Genomic DNA, 19,582 nt, shown 5'->3' with positions numbered 1-19,582 from the left:
AGTAAAACCCAATTCTCTACTTTTCAGAAAAAAATATGATTTTCTCCCATCTTAAATGAAATAAAATTGTTTGGAAGAACTGGGTCAGGAATCAAGAATATAGCATATATTTTATATACCTTTGGGACAGTTTTTGGATGCATATATTGAGCAGTTTTTTACTCTATTGTAATGCCTGTCAAGGCAGTATCTTTTTCCTTCTTTTGATAGTCCATATTCTTGATAAAATTGACAATAGACAAATCTCTCTGATAACCAGTATAGTTTATGCTACAACTAATTTGTTTTCTGTCAAATAGACCTCTGATCTAAATATTTTGAACAGAGAAAAAATATTTTAATGATGCAATGCCAACACAGCACTTACATGCATTGTGGGAAGTTTTTAAAAAGTAAGCAACAAATCAAAGCAGCAGTTCTTATATAAAACCATTCTTATATAAAACCAAGTCCATCATACACAACATATTTATTATCTCTAAAGACAGTATCAAATATGGTATAACTGAAAATCACTAACTGAATCATTCAATGTTTTCTGTCATCAATGAAAGCTAATGCTGAACATTATTCTACAAAGGAAGATTTAATTTTAGTATAATTTTAAAAGATGGGATGGCAATACTTAGCAGCCTATTAAATGACAAGCGAAAAATACTTTAGGATACACAGAATACCATCATTATGTGATAAATTAAGATTTAAGATTTCTTATTCATTTAAGCTTACCTCTTCAGAGCCAGAGCCAAAAATCAGCAGGTCAAAAGGTATTGCAGCAACCATGTCAATTAGGAACCAGCCTTTGAAGTAGTGAATTGCTATTTTTGCTGGATCACTTACCACTTCTTCATTCTGGTTTACATATGTTGTTCTGAAGTTTATTAGAATGTCAATGATAAACATAATATCCACAATTAAATCTACAACATTCAGTGGGCTGCAGGAATATCCACACTCTCTCCTCTTCCGATCTTCACTGTCATTCAGAAGGAAGGCAGCAGAGTAAGGAGTGAATATGGCGGTGTATATGACCAACAACAAAATGAGCCAGTCCCAGACGGCTTTGAAAGGACTATAGTGCAATATAGTAAACTTATTGATGCGGGGTGTCTGGAGTTTATATTCTGGTAGAACATCAGCCCCCAAGGATAGAACCTAGAATAAGAAATATGCCATATCAATAATCAGACAGTATATGTACTCCAACTTCCAGTAAACATAGCAAATACAGGACAAAAAGTACTTGTAGTTTTTGTAGTTTTGTAGTAATTTACTTGTAGTAATTGTAGTTTTTAGAGGATTAAGCTACAATTACTTATTGTTTTGGCAAACTAAATTTGGGAAATTTATGGTGTCTGCCAGGTCAAATAAATTCATTGACAATTTTGCACAGTAGGTTGATTCTTGTCCCCTGTAGCAAACATTAAGAGGCATATCTTATATCCATAAAATCTGCATTATTAAGCATGTCATCAAATTCATTCATCCATGGCATGATAACCTTGCCAGCCTACTCATGGCCAGTGAATGACTTTTCTTGCAGTGATGGAGTATTTTTCTCCCAAAGCAAATCTATTATCATTGGCTTACATTCCCTACAAAAAGAGTTTACTCTCATTAGAAAGTGTAGGCAATCAAAATTAAAAAAACAAAACAAAACAAAACAAAACAGTTAGAGAAAAATCTGTTAGTGTCCTTGACAGTTATCTACACTATGAGTTTTGTGGTGTGAAAACCTTCATGCACAGACAAATTTCACTGAAGCTATAGTTCTAGTTTAGGAAAAGGTGTGACAAAAGATACCACAGGAGTATTGCCTTTTGCTCCACTTCGACTTTTGTCAACGCCTAAAGCTTATTATTCCTTTAAAAGTATGGATTTTTTTATCTGCTGGTGTTATCTAAGTTGGATTTCAATTTTATTTGGAAGGATTATGTTTGTAAGCACTGCTTAATTTGCTGGCTCTGGGCTTGAAATGTTTGCTTTGTTGCAAAGAGCAAACATTGTGTGTGCACCAGATAAAACAAATTTCCTTTGGCTGCTCTTTCAGTCTGACTGAGCTCTGACATGAAGGAACAAAACCTTTAAGGATAAAAAGGTATATTATATTTTGTCTCTATTCAGCATTTGAGATTGTCAGCAATGATGCTAATTATTGCCTTCTGTGCTGCAAATTATCTCCAAATCCTATGGGACTTGGAACACCACTTCATTTTACATAGCCCGATTAACAAACATCAGATGGTGACAATCTTCAGTTATTACCCATTTGGGCAATACTCATGTTCATGAAATCTTACACTCTTTTTCCACCAGTTACTTCGTTTTTTTCCTTATTCTTCTGCTATTTAAAAACAATTCTATTTTAAAAACAAGTCATTTCAAAAGCTATTAAAATGAATAATTCTACTCAAATGAAATGATGATTGGAAGGGGATATAAATATTCATTGATATTTTCTGCTTTTATTTGCTTTCTTTTTACAGTTAGTATTTTGGGACTTCAGATTTCAGCCTGTTCAAGACTGAGGGAATCCATGCTCCCCAAACATAATCTTATAAAATTCTAAGGGTCAGCTCACTCTTTTCTGTTTAATTGTGTTGTTTAAATCTTAGATCCTATCTTTAGTAGTCTAAGTGGCGTTAATCTTATTCAGTCAAATTCTACTCTGAAAATGTTGTGAGAACATGGGGGCTAATAACCATTCTTCTTTGAACTTGAGGAAAGAAGCAATTAAGTCATCCAAAAGAATATGGGCTAGCTTCAAGCAGCCACTAAGCACAGTGCTGAGCTGGTGGTAGAGGATGTTCATCAATTTTTTGTATTCTAACTAAGACTTGCACTTAAGTAATGGTACTGGCTGTTTTTTTATGCATTGAACGCATTAGCTGACAGCAAGCTGAAGCATTGCTTAGTATCTTAAGCAGTCTTAATATTTTTAGTCCCTTACCTGATGAGTTGAAAAGAAATGTTTTCTTAGTATTTGAGAACAGTGAGTATATGTGGCAAGTGAATTGCTATTTATAAATTTCATATCACTGTTCTCCTGCTGGATTTTCAGACAATGAAGACAATGGATTAGGCAACAAGGACAATAAAGCCTACTTCACATACCTTTCTATTGCTTGAAAATTCCAGACACTGTTTCATTTCAGAGCAATGCATAATGTAAATTTGACTAATTCCCATGAAAGCTGACTCCTAATCTAATTCTAGTTACATTTATTCTTAAATTGGTTTAAGCTGAGTTAGGCAAAACTGGAGTTAAAAAAACTGAACAGTTGGACAAAATGAGGAAACAGCAGTACAAAAGTGATCATAGCAGAAATGCATTCATCTTCTTCTTGGTGATAGTTTCTTATACACACAACACAGGAGAGGCTGAACTGATTGGTGTGAGTTTCATATTCATAATTTTATATAGAACTTTGCATTTCTATATTGCTTGCTCCCATGCAATGAGAAGTGAAAACAAACACTCCTATAACTATTTTGTTTGTTATATTTTGAGAAAGATATGATTATTTCTCAAATAAAAAAAATCACTGTTGCACACACACAAAAAACACAAAACACATTATTTAGTTTTATGTTGACAGTTTCAGTAAAGACTGATTTCTCCTTTTTTTTTGTTGTATAACATCCTTGCAAAGCTTAAGTACTGACATTGGCCAGTGTTGGCCATGTTGGCTAGATGGAAAACTTCAGTCTACTTAGAAATTCACTCAGAAGAAGATGTTTAATATTTCCACTTGCTTAAAATAGATGTCATCAATTTCACTGTTGGTAAAAAGAAAATGTATTAACTTATCTCTTCTGGACAGTAAAACTCATACTTTGGATTGTAAAAGAAGTAGTTAGGGAATGAAACATTTTTAAGAGTAAGAAATGTGATTAGGACAAGACAGAAGTATTGCAGTGTTAAAACATCATTGAACCTTGGGATAAGGCATGAAAAAAAAGCCAAGCATCCTTGCATCTTACTAAAAAGAAGACTATAATGCTGAGCAGAAAAAGTTATACCAGCTGTAATTGGTTTCTCTTAAGAAAAATTAGGGGTATTCAAGCTTGATTAAATACCACCTCACTTTGGCTTTCCTGGGGAAAGAAGAAATATATTTATAATTGGCATGCTTTGCAAGCAGTATAAGGTGTTAAGGTTTAATCTATTTAAAATGAGAACATTTCAAGGTTAAATAAAATTTACTATATTTTGCCTTTGAGTAAAGAACTCTGAAATAAAATTCAACTCCTCTGTGTTTCTGTTTATCTCATTCACTGTTGAAGCAGTGAATGAATCAATTGTTGATTCTGTTAATTCTGAAATGTTGAAACTGCTGGAAGTTAAAAGACTTCATTCAAATTCATTTTTGGTTCTGTGAATCTTGCTTGAGGTGTTTCAGAAAGACAGGGCTGGTGAACACCTTCTACACTTTTTAGGTTCATGCAACTCACTTCTTAAGACCACAAGTTCAAGGCGGCATTTATTATAGACGTATTGCAATCACATACCCAGAAAAATATGGAGTGAGATCAAAGTAACTGCCATAAATTAGCACAGTTTTAGATTTTTCTTTCTGAACTGTTTGGTAGCTTTCAGTTCCTCAAAGATAACTAGTTCATGAAAATTGAAAGAAAATACATTTAAGGATAATGAAAATTTATTATTGGCTGCTATTCTGTAGGCAAGAGGAGAAAGGAAGCGTATGTACCAGAGGTGCACCAGGGGGAATATCAGGTAACAGTTAATTAAAAAAAAAAAAAAAATTCAGCAACCCTTATCACCTTACACTGGGTTACACTGCTCATGGTCATGTCATGGGGTAATTTTTTTTTGGTGGCAGTTCTATCATGGTTTCCCTCAAGAAAACTTGCCTGGTGCCAGATATAATTTCTGCCCTGTGTTGTGTTTTAAACCTCTTGTTTTTCACAGTTTTTTGATGAAGTTTCAAAGAGCCAGACTGGGTTGATGTGTTTCGCATCACGTTGACCATATGCTTTACTGGCTAACTGGATTGTGTAGGGGACTCTTGCTGTATTCTCTGCAGCATCACATGCAGAAACAGTATTTATTTAACCCTTCCTCTTCCCTTTACAGATTCATTTATAAAATAAAATATGTAGGAAAAATGTTATACAACATGTTGTATGACCTGGGAATTTTACTCTGTTCTTTGTTACTGAATTTCTCAGTGATCTTAGGCAAGCTTCTTAATCTCTCTAATTTCTGTCAAGTAATGACAGTAATATTTACAACTGAAAGTATCCTAAAAGATAATGAGCTGAAAACTTTCATAAAAGCTGCTTTCCAACAGCAGTGGGCTCCCATAATTCTTACTTCTCTAAATTTAGTTGATTCTTTTTGTTTTTTAAGATTAATTCACACAAATATTTGTCTTCTCCTTCACCAAAAGAAGTGTGACTAGCAGTTGAGAGAGGTGATTTTCCCCCTCTATTCCACTCTCATGAGACCCCACCTGGAGTGCTGCATCCAGCTTTGGGGTCCCCTGCATGAGATGGGCATGGTCCTGTTGTAGCAAGTCCAGGGAGGCCACAAAGATGAGGAGGGGACTGGAGCACCTCTCTTACGAAGACAGAGTTAGGGTTGCTCAGCCTGGAGAAGAGAAGGCCATAAGAAGAACTTACAGCACCTTCCCATATCTAAAGAGGGCCTACAAGGAAGTCAGAGAAAGGCTTTTTGCACGAGGACAAGGGGAAATAGTTTTAAAGTACCAGAAGACAGGTTTAGATTAGATGTTAGGAAGTATTCTTTACTGTGAGGGCAGTGAGTCAGTGGAACAGGCTGCTCAGAGAAGTTGTGCATGTCTCATCCCTGTGAGTATTCAAGGCCAGGCTGGTTGGGGCCTGAGCAACCTGGAGTCGTGGAAGATAGCCCTGTCCATGGCAGGGAGACTGGAATGACATATACACATCTTCCAATACACATCATTCTATCATTCTATGATTTTACTATTCAAACTGTAGTTTCAAGAGACTCTGAGAGACCCGCATATACATATCACATGTATATTCATAAATTTTGTTCTGAGGCATTTTTGTTCTAAATTTATTAAAGAATGCAAATGCACACAGTAAAAACCAAAGACCGAGAAACAAAGAAGCATAATAGTATATGAATTAATCATAGCAGAAATAATAAATTATTAATGCCACCATGAAATGTTAAATAAATATTTCTGTCAAACCATTGCATGGATTAACAGCAGTATGGTTTCACGGTTATTCTACCACTCCATGAGAGTAAGTGTAGAGCAGGGTTGTTACATGCTTCACCGAGGCTCTTCAAGTGACTATAGAGCTATGGAAAACACATGAACATGGAAAAGAACTAGGAGCTGTGCCTGATGCTTTCAAGAAGCACTGAACTCATACCATGAACATCTTGCAAGTGCATGGACCAAATACAATATGCAAGTTATTCAGAAAATAGTAGACCTTTTTCACTTCTGCTAAAAAGTTGCAATATTTTTTGTGCTGTATATTTCCAAACAAACAGCAGATAGGTGACTAATGTACACAATGAATATGTAACATATTCACAATCCAGGTAACACCTTTCATCTCAGACAGAAGTACTGCATATCCAGAAAATTTGAACAAAGAGCAATGTTTACAGGTGACAAAATATCAAAAAGAGGTATAAGAGCTTGGGTGAAACCCAACAGTTTTAAGGCGGATGGACACAGGGATCCATGTGAAAAGTAGATGTGGAAGTTTGATGAGTGCAAACTTTAACAAATTAGATGGTACTTTGCTATGTCTCATGACCAAGTGTGCCTCATATGAAGTGTATGTATATTTAAATGGTGTAGTTATATTCAGTACTAAATACTGTTTTGTCACTGCTGCTTTTGCAACAGATGAATTAAAGTAAATCTTGTACTAACAGGGTTAGCTACTGCATAGCACCTCTCATGTTAAGAGAATTTCATAAACATTTAATAAAGTTCAAACTATAAATATAGTCCCAAATTACTTTGGGAACTTTAAAATAAACATTTATCTCATCCATAAAACATCTTGTTGACACTATGGAAGATGGTACCTGTTCAAATAAAATGTTCAAAAATTTATTTCTAGGAAATACTATATGACATGAAAAAATATTTTTTTCCCAATGTGTTGTTGCACTCACTCCAGCAGAAGTCCAATGCTAGGCACACAGCCCTGAGAACTGAGTGGATGATAACTCCTCCATCCTTAAGCCAGGAAGGATGTAGTAAATCAAGAAACACATCAGTTCCTCATATGCTGAGAGACATGAATATCTACTATGAATAGTGATTTAAGAAACTCACTGTATAAAGCATATTCAACACCAAAATATTAAATTACATGAAAATATAAAGAAGAAACTGAACCAGGATAATTGTATTGTAAACATTATCATAGCTGGTGGAAAAAAGGGAAGGAATTTGGAACATCTGTCTCTTTAGATCTAATCCAAATATACAATAAAATGTCTTCCTTTTAAGAGATAGTTTTGAACTAATTTTCAGATCTTTATCAACAAGACTATTAACAGTACTGGACAGGAAAAACTTGGAAAAGAAAAGAAATGAGAAATATGAATCAGACTTCTAAGCTAAAGCCATGTTCTTGTAATTGTTTTTGTCCTGACCTTAAATCTGAATGATAGAGCACTCAAAATGAGGTAGTATTGCTTCAGCTTTAAAATTATTTTAATAGATTTTATAGAACTGTCTTCTCTTGAAGTAGCCTCTCCTGTATCTCTTTTCTCCTGTGTATTAGTTCTATTGAAGCTGCCAAGCTATAACTAGCAAGTACATCTCTTTCCTTTTCCTCTCTGTTCATACCATTACGAGACAACCACAGACTAGACCTCCTAAGGAGATTTCAGAATCTAAAACCAACTAAAAATAAATATTACACGAGTATTAATGAACAAATGGAATTTAAATTAACATTGCCTCTCTGATACTCGACATTACCTAATTCCCCAGAAGACTATGATGCACTGTCATATTTCAGTTATCTTGATGATTGTCTTCCTTATGCAGACAGGAACAATTAAGATTACACCAGTATGAAAGAAAGCTGAAGTGCTCTTGATTTGGTGCAAACACATCATTATATAAGGCTTTAATGTATCAGCATTACAAGGTATTTTTACATGTAAATGATATTTTAACATGTCTTTCAAAGGACTACTTTCAAAACTACTGAAGAACATCTCCTGAAATACTAATGGTGGAATGTTAATAATACTTGCCTTCTTGTCTTACTCCCTTTCTCTTTATTAAAGTCTTAAAAATTATCTAATATGACTATTTCTATATAACACCGAACACTAAAACATTCTCTGTGAGACAGTTTGTAGTAAAATTATAAGGTCTTATATAGAAGGGTTTTTATTATTATTATTATTATTTTCACTATGTCCACATATTCACCAAGTGTAATTTTAGGTAGATATTGAAACAGAACTTTTGTTATTAGTGGTGGAACCTGAAAATTCAAATCTTATTGGAGTGTATACTAATATTATTTTTTGCTCCAGATATCAATCTGTCACTATATGAAGCTTGTTTGAGAGCAATGAGACTTTCTGGGAGTGCTAAGTGCCTTGCTGAGGCCACGAAGTGACAAATTTTCATACAGTTATCAAAAAATTATATATATCATATTCAGCTAAGCATATTTACATACACAGCAACCCAAAATCTTCAAATGGTTAAAGAAAGTTATGCGTGTCCAGTGGTTAAAACAGAAGAAACAGACTTTTTCTCCTGTTAAATAAAATTGTTTAGGTTTCAGGGAAATAATAGTTATTGGATATTACTATCAAACAAGACTCTTTCACAAAAATTGAATATATATAATATCTCTAACCTATAGTTCAATTTTATTAAGCTCGATATTAAAAGACAGGAAGTATTTTTATAGTTCATTTCCCATGAAAATATTAAGAAATGGTATAATAATCTTAAACCTCAGGAGCATCTTCCTGCCAGTCAGTATATAATTATTTTTACTTTGGTAGATAATGCATTGTCAGAGCAACACTTAGAAACACATAGATTTACTGAGAGCACTTTATTGATCTGTAAAAATTAAATTAGAAATATACAAATTATTAAAGAAGATATTTACAAAGAAGATATTGACTTTTTTTTAGCAAAAGGTTAACGACAGAATATGTATTAAAAGTTATTTAAAATTCACTTATTATTTCAGAAGACAGCAAATGTTATCCATCAACATTCTAATGAGTTTGTGAGTTATTCATTGCTCTTCTGCCAACACTAAGCTGCTGACAAGCATTTATATGTCTGAAAACAAATTATCAAGGGCCAAATTTCTTATAAGGGTTTAAATTATTGTGTGCTATTTTCTATCATCTGTTCACAGCATGACAATAAAATAAGCAGATTTTGTGCTTGTTGATGTTATCCTTCTTATAATATTTATGAAAAAAGTATTTTTCATTATTATACATTTTGACTGGTTTTGTAGTTGTTAAATACTTTGATTGAATAAAGAAAAGCATAATAGCTCTAAGAATTTCTGAAGTGTATGGAGTGATAATGAAGTATCTACATTCACAGTTTGGTTCTATGATTACAGTACTTACTGACATAGCTGTCAGGAGTACAGGAGAAAGGAAGAAAAGATCCTTATGCATATCTTCATATTTAACTTTAACTTTCAGCTTCATGGTAAATAATTTTTTCCATAATATGCAAAATAAGTAAACTTTAGTTTCTAGAAAATCTGCATTTTGTAATTGGATCCCATAGTGTTTAAAAATGTATGAACTGCAATTGAAACTGTTCACTCTGGTAGGGAGAAAAGCTTACTTTAGAAATTATCATCTTCCCTGTGGCTCTCCTTGTTTGTGCCTAATGAGCAAATCCCAAACTTTTTCACTTAAAGGAGATATTTAGTCTTAGCATTCTGCCCAGGTTGCCCAAGTTCCTCTCTCAACACACTTTTAGGAAAGTTAAGTGCATTACCCAAACTTCTATAAAATTTAGCCATCAATATTTTAAGCAAAAAGCCATTTGGCAAGGGCAAATGGAACAGACTGCATACATATATGCAAACAATCTGATGATACAAATGGTATTTCATTAGTAAAACTAACCTATAAAAGCATGATCCAGATTTCTAGGGCCACACATTCAATTTATTCTGGTTAGGCACAGAAAAAGTGTGGATTTACGACCATGGAGAAGTAGGGACACAAACTTGCCTTTGCTCAGACAGTAGCTGGATCTTACATTAGACACTTTATTGTTTTACAGTGCAAAAACTTATTTTAGTTTTGGGAATTGTGAAAAGACATGGTATGATCTTCATGATGATTCTTCACTAAATACTCTGGTATTCCAACAGAAACAGTAACAAAACAAAAATAGCACAGAATTAGTGAGACAAAAGTAAGTCCTTGAGAAGTTCTACCTTGCCCGTGTTATACTAAATGAAGCCCATGTTTAGGAGAGAACAGGATGTTTTATTTATGGATTTAACCAGTGTCCTGATTCTGGCTATGAAAGAGTTAATTTTCTTAGTAGCTGGTACAGTGCTCTGTTTTGGATTTAGTATGGGTATAATGTTGACAACACAAAACACACATCAGTGTCTTGGTTGCTAAGTGATGTTCACCCTAAGTCATGGGCTTTTCAGTTTCCCAGGCTCTGTCAGGGAGCAGGTGCACAAAAAGCTGGGAGAAAGCATGGCCAGGACAGCTGACCCGATCTGGCCAAATGGACAGTCCACAGCATGCCGAGAACGTCATGCCCAGACTGTAAACTGAGGGGCATTACCAGGAAGACAGATTTATCATGGCTTGGGAATGGGTTTGGCATCAGTCAGCAGGCAGTGAGAAATTGTATTGCATCACTTGTTTTTCTCGGGTCTTTGTTCCCTGTGTCTCTCTGCCTTCCTTTTTCTCTCCCACCCTCCTTTTGTTTACAATTGCTATTAGTATTAGTATTACTCCTGATTTTCCCCTCCATCCCACTGAGGGTGCAGGAAGGACATGAGCAGCTGCTGTAAAACACTTTGTTACCAGCTGGGGTTAAACTCAGACAACCAGGGAGATACGGGAATTTTTTTGGTGCTACTGCAGGCACAGGAAGCTCAATCCAGTGGAAAAAATGCCTAGAATAGAATCCTGCAAGCCTTAATGTTCATTGTTTTCTAGATATATTGACTAATTTATCACGCTGTGCAAACTGCAGTTTCCTTTCCTTACTGGATATTGTGGGTGTAAAGAAGTGAGAAAACAGACAGCACGATATATCTGGAAATAACTATCCTAGACAAAATTTATTTTTCAAGCTTTTTTTTTGAAAACCTGAAATAAGGCTACAGCCTGCATTCTATCCTAACAAAATTTGTCAAAATAAATTAGCTAGTCTCTAACAAGTTCTGCAGAGAATGGTCATAAGCCACAGGTTCTGATTTTTTGCTCAATTCCAAACCCAGCAACTAACAGCATTCAAGACTAAAATGCAGCAAAAGGTGTTATTCTGCTTTGGTTATAGTCTTCTATCTGTAACTCACCTACAAACCCAGTGAAACTAAACTTCCTTGAACAGAACAAATTGGCACAAATGTGAGCCCATATCATTCAGCAGTTCTTTTGCTTCAAAAGACAGGTTTCTTCATAATTAATAGAATTCATTTAGAAAGTAGAACATTTTCAAAGAAGATGGATACTTAGAATAGAAAAAAATGCAAAGCTGTGAAATGAAGAACTTTTCTTTCCATTTAATAAACGTTTCCCATTTATTAGTAGTAGTATATCCAACAGTCTGCCTGAAGCTGAATGTACCATATCAGCTTCCAAGATACTGAGTAGTTACTGGAATTTCTGTATTTAAAAAGATGCTGCCTTAATGTAAAACTGACAATTCTTTGAGCAAAAAAAAAGAATTTTTTATGCTTGTAAAAAACCCTAAAGTATCTTAAGGACAATTTCATCGTGTGCTACAATGCAAGATTTATTCAATTGTCAAAGGAACACAGACTTACCTAAGGTAAATCAAATATCAAGAAGAAGAAACTCTGAGTTTTCAATGTACTACAAATATCAGCTAAATATTCATGCAATTTCAGTACTTTATTTCAAATAGATTTTTATTTTAAAGAATATTTTTACACTTTAGATGGTGTTGGAGATTGAATGTTACAATTTATGGCTTAAACATCTTCATGAAGGATTTTGCCTATTATAGCAAAACTATATTATAGCAAAACAAAAGCTGCAGAGAAGACCACCATGCCCTGAATAGGCCTTCTGACTGAGGTCCAGAGCTACTCCTTGATGAAGACAGTGACTCAGGTCTGGGCTGGGGGGAAGAATACATTCACAGCTGGATCATGCTTTGCACCTTTGGAGTGGAGACCACAGCCCCAGGGCTGTCAGCTGCCAGGCTCACACAGACCCTCACACCAAAGGATGGGGGGGAAGGAGAGGTTTTGAATGTGTGGTGAAAAAGACTCTGGCCAGAGGCAGTCAACACCCATCTTCTGTTTTGCAGAGCTCAGCTGTGGGGCTCTTTCACCCCAGGAAAAGCTACATCCACATGAAGGACAGCAGAAGTGTGTCATGGCCCATCAAAGGCCCCCCCAGAGGGGTCCCCAGACCCTGCACCAGAGCACTGCAGCATGATGCAACAGATCCACAGTGTTGCAAGGCACAATGTCAAACTGGGCCTCTCGGGGGAGGCACCTGGGCATGGTCACCTGGCCCAAACATACATCAATCCACTGGATTCTATACTTTCTGGTCTGGCTGTGGCGTCTAGAGGGAACTCTCATCTCCAAGAAGACCAGATGGAAGGGGACAACAAGGCATGGTTGGAACTCTGGGAAGGGTAATATTTTCCCACCTAACCCCTGTCACTGTCTCTCCATGCCCCTACCCCCTACGTACAACTCTTTCTGTCTTTCCATCTTTCTTTCCCCCTCTCTCTCTCTTTGCCTCTTTTAATGTTAAATAAAATATACCAAATATTTTTTTGGTTCCAACATCTAACCTCGTCTGGCTTTTTGGGTATTTTTGAAACTTCTCTCAGTCTGACCCATGTTATTCACAGCAGCTTAGTTTCCATCACTCTTTTGTGTTTAAATTGGTTCATAACAGATGGCCTGAACTAGCCACTTTTAATAAATACTTCCTAGAGATTTTTGTTGTGCTATGCTCATTAATTTTATGTTCAGTAACACCAATGCCTCCCATAAAGCTCAATAAACACTTTGAAAATACATTTTCCACATTTTTTAACTCTATCTCTTAAGTATATCTATTTCATAAACATAATTTTGGAATGAACCTTTGATTTTGGATTCATACATCTGAGCCCTGATTTTTCCCCTACTGTGATTACATTGGTATTTCAATATAATTTAAGGAGTGTTCCTCTTTCCCCCCTGCCCGCCATTCCCATTTATTTTTCCTTTTGTAAAAACATCAACTCTGAGATATTGAAATATTCTATGTTTGCCCCTCTCTATTGATCCTGTTACCAGTTACAAGCTGAAAGCATTATCGAAGTTTTAACAAATGACAGGTAATAGATGAGAAAACCTTCTCATTCAGCTTATTAATTTTGAGGGCATTCAGAATTCATCAAACAACACACTATGCTGACTGGGGTTAATGGTCTTTGCTTTTTCTTACTATTTCTACTACTTGGAAAAAAGTGCTAAACCCTATCAAACCATAACCAGAAAATATTTTCCTGAGCTGCCAGTACATCAAAAACAACTAATCCACAAGCTTTTTTCCTCCCTGCTGCCCAAGCCAAAAGAATAATAACCTCATTGCTATTTCTCATTAATATGCTTAAGGATCTCATTTATAATTAGTGTTAGAACATAACTGCTTTATAATCATCATACTACCTGCAAATTGCAGAAGCTTTCTGCTTTTTAAAATTTAGTTTATTCATCAATTTCTTTCATTAGTGATGTGTGGGAGAGTACAAATTTCCTTGAAAAAAGTAATCATTAGATTACCCACAAAATTTTCAGTTTATGTACTAGCTAGCATTATATAAAAAGAGAAAATAATTTAAATTGTTAGCTGACCACACTTGCCTTTTCTTTTTCCTGAGGAAAATGACTCTTAATAGGTGTGACTATATAATTTCAGGTAAATGCTCAACATTGCCTGTCCAGGCTATGGCATTTTGTGGTTAGATCCAACATTTTTCCTACAGTATGTACATGTGAGGTGCCTGGCACTTGAGAAGAGTTCAGAATCCAGACCATTTGAGGGTAAGGGCACTTAGAGAGGGAGGGAGTCCTGAGTCTGAGTCAGTGGTGCCCAGGGTTATTTTTGTGGCTTTTTAAACAGATGGTCATTTATGTAAGATGAGTAATAGTCAAATTACTCTGGAACTACAACCCATGACTACCTCTTTCTAAGAGGTTGTCCTGAAAGTTAGCTACACCAGCGGTGTATTAGAAAAATAGCAGCTTTTTGTGACCCATGAGATCCACATCATTCTACCCTCTTCCCTTCTTCTTTCCCCATGTCAACTGCTATTGCTGTCTATCTCAGGGAAAATATATATTTATGCTCTCCTAAAGATAGAAACATTCTGAGTTAACATGGTAACCATCAGACCCTGATCTAATTTGCAGTTGTGCTGTTTTGCCTAGGAGGTTGGGTTAGATGGCCTCTAGAGGTCTCTTCCACACTACATTTTTGCATGGTTCTAAGGTTACATGAAAGAGGGACGATGACTTCTTTCATAGCTGTTTTAAGGCAACTCTAACTGCAGGTGTGAAAGCCATTATTTCAGACTGTGCATGCCAAATGCATCCGAGGATCTCACAGCTCTTTGGATCTCAGTGGGGCTTGACTTGCAGTTCATGATGAGACTGTTCTGGTGGGTGTCAAAACTGTTGGTTTCAGCAGAGTAACTTACCAAGTTTAGAAACTTCCAAGGTCAATCCACCACGAAGTGGGAGTTTGGGTGTTTATAGCTCTAGACCAGAGAAATGAGGCTTGCCTAAATGGAGCTAGCACCTTGGTTTCAATAAGCTTTGCTTCCTTTGTACAGTATTAGTTCTTATACCCAAATCCTTATTATCAGAACAAGTTACAGTGCAGTCTGAAAGTCTATTTTGTCCCACTCCTTAGCATCAAAAGACAAATGTTGCTTTTGGTAAATGATATTAACAAAGGTCATATGCTTCTTTCCATATGAGCATCAGAGCAGTAAAAACAAAGAGATCACACAAAACATTGATACTCAAAACTACAGCTCATAGAAGACAGTGGATACTTTTTCCCAATGAAGCAAAATCAGGTAATCCCCTTTTCAGAAGAGTAGCTCTTGGGGGAAGGACATGGACTAATTAAGGATGCATCCAGGTTACATGCTGCAAAGCAGCTGGGCTTTCCGACTGCTCCATTCCTACCATATGTTGAGAAACCTTCTCAAAACACTGCAGCAGTTCAGATGCCTGAACCTATTCAGCCATCACAAAAAGAAGAGCTCTGCTTCAAGAAAGGAATATTTTATCTTGCACAGTTTTGAAACTTGTTTTTATTACCTGGTGCAACAGCAAATAATTGTAATGAAAATACTATGGATTTTTTTCTGAAACTGATCAAAACATTGGACTTTATTTTCTGGTTCCACGCACTTGAAGTAGCTATTTGCTCTGGTGCAGAAGATACTACTTTCCAGTTTTGGTGACACTTTGGCACAGGTTTAAATGGCCAGACTGGGACTGAGGTATTTTTACTAGTTTTCGCCATGGTTTCTTTGCATTTCATTGTTTCACAGAATGTGTCACACCTAAATTACAATGAAATTACACACATTTATACTATTTCTATAATTTCATTTATAGTAATTACAAAGCCTAATTATTTAATGACAATAAAAGATGAAATTCTATTGCATTGGTGTGCTAAGTATTATTGTAAAGAAAGGGAATGATTCCTGTATAAACTTTGTCAATTCACAAATAACAGGAAAAAGAAGATTCTCACTTCAGAGTTAATTTAAATTTTCCATACATTAACTAGGAAATGCCGCCCCTGCTTACACCCTAATTTCACTATTATAGGTATATCTTGCTCTGTAATTGGAAGGCTTCAACATTGTTTCCCCTTTATTCAGAATTTTCTATGTTATGCAGAATGCAAAATGAACAGCCTCGAAATGTGGTGTGTATGTGAATTATTGCAGGATGACACAGTGTGTCAGCTGAATCAGACTGCTGAAAATGTATAGATCAATAATTTGGTTTATTTTTAGGTCTTATATTGCCCCTCTCTGTCCTAAATGCTGGTAGTCTTCTTTTAGCCTGAAAACCTGAAGGTCAGTTTGAAGTCATGATCATATAATAGTTCTTTTTATATCAACAGCTTTATTGGCCTTGGGAGGATATTGTTACTTACTTCCTAATCTTTTGGGGAACTAAATAGAGTCTAGCCAGATTACAGAAACATGCAGTGAAACTACATGGTCTATCACTTCATACATGGTTGTCCCCATCCTCTCCCCCCCCCTTCCCCCCCCGCCTTTCACTGGCAGCTCTATTTTCAGAAGATTTGTGGGTGTTCAGCATGTCTGCAAATCAGATCACAATATTCTGTGTAGCCTGTCAAGGTATATATTTATCATTTCATCAGTCATATGACCAGTTTGGATATATATATGTTTCCTAGAGGTGGGTGGATAATGAAACTGTTTTGAAAACTCTTATTACAAGAAGTTAAAATATTACAAAATTTTACCTTCTTGTATATCATTTATTGAGACAAATCATGAACAACAGACACATATTGGGCCTTTCAACCACATTCTGTATTCCTTCAGACTGATGAATTTCAAGGAGATAAATGATCTCTGAACACTAGTGATCAAAAGCCACAAAACAGTTTTTCTTAACAAAATAAAGAGATCAGTAATTTACACTTTAATTAACTGGGACATTTATTTGTTGACACTATTAGGTTATTCAGGAATTAGAAAAAACTATTAGAGCATTCAGAAATTCTCTCTTTTCTTTAAAAATAAAGCACAGATACTGATTATCCTCGTCTTCATGAGTCTGTTTACAAGAGAGTTCACAACTTTACATCAGTGGAAACTGGATGCCTAAAAAGCTTTACAATAAATCAGTATTTAAACAAAAAATTAAGTAAGTTCCTGTTGTATCTTTCCACATTGTAATTTTAAGGCCAGAAGTCCTCTTTATGAATTCATAAAAAATATTATGGGACAGATGTCAGACTTTTGCCCTACTGCATTCTTTAATAAAAGTCTACTTTTTGTGCCTCTAGGAAAACTTGTCTCTTTCTAACCATCAGTGTTAGGACCCCAACTGAACCTGTCAGTACAAAAGAGCGCAGAAATTGCACTATCCTCCTGAACAGACTCTAAAACCAGAAATAATGGAAAAAAGTAAGTTGAGATTCTTCTAGAAGAGAGTGACATTAACACCATTGGAGATTATAATGAGAAACATTTTTTCTAAAGTGGAATGGAAACGTAAACTTAATTTAGTCACAAATATCTCCACTGGAATATAACAATGCCAGTTTATCAATCAGGGCTATCTGGCAGCTACACCTGGGTTAATTCTATGAGTGAAAGACAATGTTATGCAGAAACAAGCATCCAGAAGATGCTATGCTTCTTGGCATTATACAAGGAGTTATGATCAGTGAAGCCTCAGGTGAAAATCCAGGCAAAACAATCAGGGAACCTTCTTTATGAGGACCATCACATGAGCAGTACTTCACTGCAAGCTGTATCTTAAGGCAATTCTCATCTCTACATAATGTTCTGAACCCTCCTGTTAAGTAGAAAAACAGTATTGGAAGGTTTCTTGCTATAGAATGTACAACCTACACAACCTATAACCTCTTAAAGCATAAACCACTGTCCCACAGCATCTCCTCTTTCTTCTAAAATGATTTTCTAAACTTTATTCTACCTTCTATTTCTAATTTATTCCACTAAAATCTTTCTACTAAAGTATCTTACTCCTCTTTAAATGTTATCTCAAAGCACATGAATTCCTCTAAACACAGTGGCCAACAACTGTTCTATTTACTTTATTCATTATTCTTCCTCTCCCCTCTGAAGGTGGCTGTGTGCCATCCTTTCCTTTTTCACTCCCTTCAAGACCTGAATCACATCTCCAGCTTGTGAATATTAAAGAAGTTATACACTTGTCTTTGGAAAGAACTTGATGCATCCTGTGATGGTGATACTTGATTTGTTATTACTGATACATGAGAGAGAATCCAGGCTGCATGATCCAACAGGGAATCTCACTGATATTTTTGTGTGGTGCCTAACAGAGCATTGTGCATCTCTCTTTGAGTTGCACAAGGAGGAGCCACAGTAGTGGAATTGTCAGACTATAACAGCAGGATCAAATTTCTCAGCAAAACTGGGGAAAGGGAGAAAGAAAATAAGAACTACAAAGGGATAGATGGATGGATGTATGTTTGAATGGTACAATATGTGGCTGAGAGAAGCCTTTCATGTCATCAAGTCCTGCAATCCCAGAAAATACAGCATGTTATGCATCCCTTCATTGTGGATGTTATGCATCCCACATTTCTCAGCCTCTTTCTAGCAACACTTAGAATTCCTGCCCTTACCTCTTTTATAAGAAGATTGTTTCAGAATGTCACAACTCTGATTAAGGGTGAACTTTAAACTTATCATGGTTGTTTCATACTCATTTGCTCTTTTACTGATATTGCCCCATTGATTAAATAGGTCACATTGCTCTCTGTGTATTTTTGATGCTGTTCTACAGATTTCCTTATCAGAGATTGTGCCAGCATGAACATATTTTGACTTCCTCATCTAACATTTCCACCATGTTATATTTTCAACACTGTGCTCAAATCTTCCAAGTCCAGTTTTGCACTATTCTGCTGATAGATACATAATGGATCTATGGCCTAGGAAAAGATTTACAAAGACATTTATTGTCAGACATGAAGCAGAAGCTTCAAACAGCTTCAAAGAGTCTTATAAAATATATTGAAATCACTGGGAATAGGAACATAAACAGGACTAAAGCTAGCTACCTTAATCTTCTAAATTTCTATTTCTAATCTAATTCATGAATCTCTAATAAATTATATCCTTGACCATTGTAATACTATAGGCTTACATTAATTTATACCTCCCAGGAATTTCTACCTGTACGTAATTCTAGCACTTAGGATGCAGCAGCAACTAAAAATATTGATAAGCGAATGTAATAACTGACAAAGCAGCAGCTGCAGGGAACTATTTCCAATTATAATGAATGATCTGGCATCAAAGTTTGCTATGCAAATTGTACTCTGCACAGTGGTTGAGATTGTTCTAAAAAAGGACATAAACCAATGTGAAATTACAAAAGACTTTTGTAAAGTTTAAAGATTTTATAGAGCAAATTTCAAACTTAATTTTGAATTTATAAAGTATCAATTTTCATGGAAAGATTAGCTGATCCATGCCATTTCCATTGGACTTTTTGTAAAATCTAAATTCTTTGGAGAATAAACATAGATTTAAAATAAATTTCTGCCTCTTCTCCCTCCCCCCCT

At 35.5% G+C, this 19,582-nt stretch overlaps 1 protein-coding gene across 2 annotated transcripts in view; it reads right to left on the bottom strand.

The window, feature by feature from the left end:
• The window catches only part of KCNH7 (potassium voltage-gated channel subfamily H member 7), a 205,137-nt gene that overhangs the window by 40,237 nt on the left and 145,318 nt on the right, over window positions 1-19,582 (bottom strand). For both annotated transcript variants that reach the window (XM_033516131.1, XM_033516132.1), the window contains one exon: window positions 730-1,155. In XM_033516131.1, coding sequence (XP_033372022.1) covers window positions 730-1,155 — 426 coding nt within the window. The remainder of the gene's footprint in view (window positions 1-729; window positions 1,156-19,582) is intronic.

This window comes from Parus major, chromosome 7 (assembly GCF_001522545.3).
Source record: "Parus major isolate Abel chromosome 7, Parus_major1.1, whole genome shotgun sequence".
NCBI lineage: Eukaryota > Metazoa > Chordata > Aves > Passeriformes > Paridae > Parus > Parus major.
The sequence above is the reverse complement of the archived record's forward strand: the minus strand, read 5'-3'. Positions and strand labels throughout refer to the sequence as shown.